At 39.2% G+C, this 6,212-nt stretch overlaps 1 protein-coding gene across 3 annotated transcripts in view; it reads right to left on the bottom strand.

Annotated features, from left to right (window-relative positions):
• Window positions 1–26: 26 nt before the first annotated feature.
• SUN2 (Sad1 and UNC84 domain containing 2) overlaps window positions 27–6,212 on the bottom strand; it is a 34,006-nt gene continuing 27,820 nt past the window's right edge. For all 3 annotated transcript variants that reach the window (XM_083366488.1, XM_083366489.1, XM_083366490.1), the window contains exon 16: window positions 27–5,262. In XM_083366488.1, coding sequence (XP_083222614.1) covers window positions 5,146–5,262 — 117 coding nt within the window. In that variant the 3' untranslated portion in view covers window positions 27–5,145. The remainder of the gene's footprint in view (window positions 5,263–6,212) is intronic.

Genomic DNA, 6,212 nt, shown 5'->3' with positions numbered 1-6,212 from the left:
GGGGATATCTGCATGCATATGGTCTGTGGTCTGTTTGACAGAAACCTTCAGTGCCACTATTCTTTGATCAGAATTTTTATTCTACTCTACTTCTACTTTACTCCTCCCTGACACACAAAAGCTCCCTTATTCATTAATGACTAGTTTCACCACATTTAAGAAAAATCATTTATTGATTTATCTTGCATAGGTATAAATTACAACAAAAATAGCAGACTGTACAACATTTGTAATATATAGACGTAGATACGCTCCTCCCAACCCTCAATACAAATAGATTTCTTAGGAGTAGGACATCATTACAACCGTTAATCTGTGGGGTACCTTCCTAAGGACAAAAATAAGTCTAGAGAAGTCATATTTTTCATATTTCACTTCTTTATCCACTTGAAAAACATCCTGTATAAAAGCATTCCTGATGGTAACCTTTGCACATGTATAGTTATAGTTACTAGAATGCTTCCCAGTCAGCAGTCTTAACTAGCCATCTGTACTTTAGTATCTTCAAATGTATGACTCCTATGAGTGGTCTGTGGTTATGTGAAAAAGGTTAGGTATGCAAGTAGTGAGAGCAGCTGCATGCAAATGACAGGTGAAGGCACTGGCACCATAAAAGTGTAATACTTGTAACGCAGGGGTGGGGAACAATGGTCCCTTTACGAGCTGTGGACTACAACTCCCAGAATTCCTGAGCCAGCCATGCTGGCTCAGGAATTCTGGGAGTTGTAGTCCACAGGTCAGAAAGGGCATCGTTCCCCACATCACTGTTGATTTGGTACCACTGGATTTTCAGTCTGGTTGTATTTTACATGTTTAAATTAAAAAGCTTGGTTAATAAATGCACATTTGTAGCTATTATCATCCCTACCATATGGAGGTCTTAAACCAAACTTATTGGTTGAATCAAATGGTGTCCAGAAATTAATTTAAAATAAAACTTAGTCTCAGGCCCCAGATTGGAGAGCCTCCAAGTGATGCACCTGGACATGGTGGTAAGCCATGAAGTTTGACTACAGGACAATAAGATCAGATGGGCATAAAATACTAGTAAGTGCTCCTTAATTAAGCCTTTTAACTTGTGTGTCACAAGAATACAACTGCTATTTACCTTCACGATATTTATCTTTCTCAATATTGTTTCATTATTTCACAAAACCACCATATGTTCATTGTGTCATATTAAATCCTAGGTTAATCAGATATTTTGAAAATGCACTATTCCAGAAGTTTCAGTTTCCTTCTAGACAGAACCATCCATTAGTCACTCTTTCATAACAAAAAACACACACATATATTAAGACCATGGAGAATGGGTTGTGTGTCAAAATTTATTCCAAGTAGTGGACTAATGCAGGCCTATAATTTGCCTGAAGGAGCATAAGAATTCAGATGTTGAAACAAATTTTTCTAACTAGAGTTCTTCTGGCAAGGAAAAAAGACTGCTGGAAACAGCCTTTACTGTAATGTTGAAGGGGAAGCCATCAATTCAAAAATTACTATAGGCCAAAGAACATAGGACTTATTACTGGAGCCTGAAAGATAGAATAAGATGCTACCTGATTCTAGGCACCTGACGAGATGCTGGAAGAATGAACAGCTAGCAATTCCTTATTATTGTTAACAAATGGACTGATAGAACCCACCTGTTATTTTTACAGGTACACACAAGGAAAGACAAATAGTACCGGAGGACTGTACCAACATCACAAATACTAGCTAGATCTTTCTGTTTTTTGCAGCTGGTTAACAAAGTGTATAGAGTCCAATAATGTTAACAAATATGTTAACAAATATTTCTCAGGCATTTAACATGCTATGTCACACTTATGTCACAGCAGTCACATTCAACTTAAAACCAAAATAGTGAGGCAAGGCCCAAGTAATACTATTTCTTCTATAATACTGTTATAATCACGAACCAGTTCTAGTTGCAAGAAACTTTGTCCTCTGCCCCATACCTATTCTCTCAATAGGTGCATGGAATGAGTAACAGATACTATTCTGGCATTGTAGCTACCAAAGTGCAGCAGTAAACCTGTGCACATTGTGCACATTGACTACTATGTTTATATTTACAATTGAAAAAATGCTTTTAAAACAAAGCCCCAAAACAGGGAAATGGCCAAGCCAAGCCTAGTCCACTGTCATCTATCCTTAGGGAAAAAAGGAACCAGTTGACCTGATTGGACTATGTTTTTTTTTCTGCTACAAGAAAACTGCTGCAGCTCCTTTGGACAGTGGTGGCAACAATCATTCATTTGCAGAACTAAGGTTTTTCCTAATTTTAACCAGATATATCAAAGATTGAACCCAGGACATTCAACATGTAAAAGCATATTTGGTATAGATCACTATACCCTCCTGCTACCAGGTATCTCTACATTTTCACTTCAGTCGTCAGCATGGTTACTTAACTAAGTGTTTAAGTGGCTTCATTTAAATAATAATTAAAATCATTGCAGTCAAAAATAGAGACAATATTCATGTTGGCTAGTGTGTTCCAAATGCCAGATCAATTATTTTCAATCTGATCTCTGTTCTGGTAATCCCAACCTATCTGATGGATTAGGGGTCAACTAGTCAACTATTAATGACCACACTGACAGACCTCTAGGATGACCAACACATCTGGAGTGACCCAAACTGGAAATGCTGGACAAGGCTGTATGTCTTCCCCCGCACCTAGTCAGGGATAGGCAACCTTGGCTCTTTTTTCTAAAGCAGGAAGAATTGGGTATTTTGAGGCCCACCTTGCTGTTTGGCCATATATGGCTATTTCCTTCTGAACTGAGGGTGGAAAGAGGAATTACTTAGGCAACAATCCAGAAGGCTTTATCTATCGAGCAGAGATTTCATTCAAAGATGATTCACTTAGCAAAAAGAAAAATGTTCTTCACATATGTATATACTGGTACTAAGAACAAAGGTTTTCCCTAAAAAGGGTGGCAGTTGAGTGTAACACTTTAGAGCAAAGAAAAAAAACCCCATTTTTTAAATCTCTCCACCTGTCAAATTGTTTTGGGGATCAACTATTAGCATAACAGGGAGATAGCTAGGTTTTCTTTGGCTTGCTGTTTTATTCTTTGCTGTGTTTGTTTTCTACTAAAGGGAGGCTGCTTTTTCATGCCATAAGGAATATTTTAAAAATTATCTCTTCCCCTTGGACAATTTTCACTGCCACCATCTCAGGACTCTAACTAATCCTCATGTTTTGCTACATAAGTTGCAGAAATACGGTAGTTTTCTTTACTATTTAGACAGCTCATACCTGGGACTAGTTTAGCAAGTTATACACAGTTGCATTTCTCTCTCTTTCAAGGAACTATTCAAATTAATGGCTGAAAATTCAAATAGCTTAGAAATATAAGGTTGTGGAACATTGGGAGTTCAAGTTCCTGCTAGTCTTAATGGTTTATGAGATTAATATATATGTTATGCAAGCTTTAAAGAAAGCAATTAATCCCTTTCAAACATATACAGTCCAAATTACAGCAGCTTCTGATATATCTATATTATCAGCAGTTGAAATTGACTCAGGAGTCTTAACTTTTTGTGAACTACAATAAGCAGCTTGTTCTCTGTCTTCTGCAAGCAGATCAAAAGACAGTGTTTAACATGAAACAAGTTTCATCTTTGGAGGCCATATGGTAATACTGTTGTGAAATACTGTATGTGGGATATTCAAGAATACAAAATTCAGAGATATTTCATCTCTGAACACATGCTGGGTACTTTGCCATGAGCATTAGCAATCTTCCTCTTATTAGGAACTGCTGTATTTGCTTCTAGGCCGATGAAGGCCTGACAATATTATCTTATTTTCTAAGAAACAAAACACTACATATTTAACCTATACAAATAACTCTTAATTCATATTAACACTATTTTCCCCATAGAAAAACTCTAAACTGCAGCTTCCAGTTTTTAAACACATCACAGTTCCCTAATGCAAGGCTTTTCAACCAGTGGTACGAGTACCACCTGTGGTACATTGGCACCTGGCAGGTGGTATGCGACCATCCTAGAAAAGTGGTAGCGGGCGATGAGCTGAACCAGTGGCAGCACCACACAAGCCTGAGCGAGAGATGGCTGGAGTTGCAGGGCTGTCAGGGCTCAGCGGAAGCGCCAGGATCAGTGCCAGGCTCCAGCTGGAGCTTGACGCTGATCCTGGCGCTTCTGAGCCCAGAAGAAGCACAGATCAGCTGGAATATTGCAGCATCTCCAGGATCTTGTGATTTACATTCAGATGCTTGGCAACTGATTCATATTTATGGTACAATGGGTGAAAAGGTTGAAAAGCCCTGCCCTAATGAACAATCCACCATTTCTCTCTATAGCTTTTGAATCTGTGCATTGTTGCTTCCACAGAATTCAATCTCAATCTTGTATGGATAATTTACCAAAAACAATCACCAGGATCCTGTCTACACAGGAAGAGGAATGGCCCTAAGTCTACAATCCTCATCTGTGACAGATTTCATGAAAAGATTCCTCTACCTGCCTCCACACAACCTGATGATATAAAAGTTACAACACCACTTTTTTAAAACTTTCAACTGCATGGAGTTTCCAGCACACCTTCTGTATCCCCCAGAGCCATTCAGAATAGATACAGGTAAAAGGAACCTTTCTATGAAGAGGTTGAGGCTTTGGGGGGGGGGAGGAGCAGAACACTAATAAGTGCCTAAACAGGCCAGTAGAATGTGGCAAAAGGTTTATATCCTTACTTCACACCAAATCTTATGTCACTGCCAATTTTTTCTACATTGCTTAGCTTGTTTAAATATGCCTTCAGTCCCCAGAAAATTGAGCATTAACCAAAAATCAGGTTTGGAGAAGTATAAAGGATGGGGTATAAATCTGAAAGTATGTATAAAAATCTGCTTTAAGAACAACTAAATATTAAATACCAAATCCAAAAGGCCTCTTTCTTCCTCTGCACTCAGAAGATTGTTGTTTCCAGGAAAGAACTGACTGATCAGGGAGAGCCACAACTTATATCCTGTCTCCGTGCAACATAGCAAAAAAGATATATTGCCCATTCCAAGTTGCTTGCCTTCCTGGCACTACTTCCCAACTGCCTTTCACAGTCTGAAATGCAGATCTTGAGGTAGGTGACTTTTGAGTTAGTGGTTCAAGAAGATGTTACGAGACCAGCTCCCCATGCACACGGAAACGATAAATGCAGGTGTATTCTGGATGGCCCCAGTTGCTGAGAACTCTTAGCTCCATCAGCTGGAAGGCTGCCTCCCTGTCTATATCCTGAGGATGGGAAAAGAGAAGGAAAAGTTGACTTTTAAAAATGTGACCCAGAGAGAATGCTGGAGGATTGCTCCTTTAGCTTGGCCTAGTTTATTTCAAAAGTGCACTTGTGCCTGGAGAACAGTAACATGTCTTTGATCAGTTAAAACAGGAATATGTCACCTATTCAGCCACAGGCTTTATTTTTACTTTCCTCCCTGGAGATGCTAGAAATATATTTGGTTATAGAGTAAAGCCTGCATGGAACAGGGCCCTTTTTTATATGATTTCCCTTAAGGCACAGATCCCCAACCTTTTGTGCACCAGGGACCAGTTCCATGGAGAAAGGCTTTTCCACGGACCAGAGAGTGTGTGGTTTTGTGTGCTGCCTGCATCCCATGGATGGGGTTTTGCTTCTTTGTGCAGACCGGTTGCTGGCATGCCATGGCCCAGTACCAGTCCACGGACGGGGTTGGAGACCCCTGCCTTAAGGGAAAAAGTGCATGTCATAAGTTCTTAAATGTTTGATGTACACATTTTTTTTAAATGTAAAAATGCTGAAAATTGATTTTGCAATCTGGGAATCTTAGGAGCCACAAATTAAAGGCAAGATGCAGGGTACATGCCTCCAAAAGTATAAACAAACTTTAAAGGACTAAGGTCTCAAACAAACCAATAGGATTAAGGTCTCAAACATGATTCTAATTTGTTTCTAGTATTTATAGAAATATAATAACTGCCTAATTCAGCATCCCTGTCAGAACTCTGCAAGCATTGACAAATGGGTACAAATTGCCTTCCTTTTTCCCCAACCTATGCAGACCAGATAGTTTGGACTACAACTCATGACAGTCTTGAACAGAGATAGTAGGGGATCTAATCCTACACATCTGGAAAGCACTGGGTTGGGGAAAGCTTTGAAGTCCATTTCTTTGGCCATGAGATATTAACATAAGAGAAAGAATGGGGCA

The sequence above is a fragment of the Vipera ursinii genome (assembly GCF_947247035.1).
Source record: "Vipera ursinii genome assembly, chromosome: 6".
Lineage (NCBI taxonomy): Eukaryota > Metazoa > Chordata > Lepidosauria > Squamata > Viperidae > Vipera > Vipera ursinii.
The sequence above is the reverse complement of the archived record's forward strand: the minus strand, read 5'-3'. Positions and strand labels throughout refer to the sequence as shown.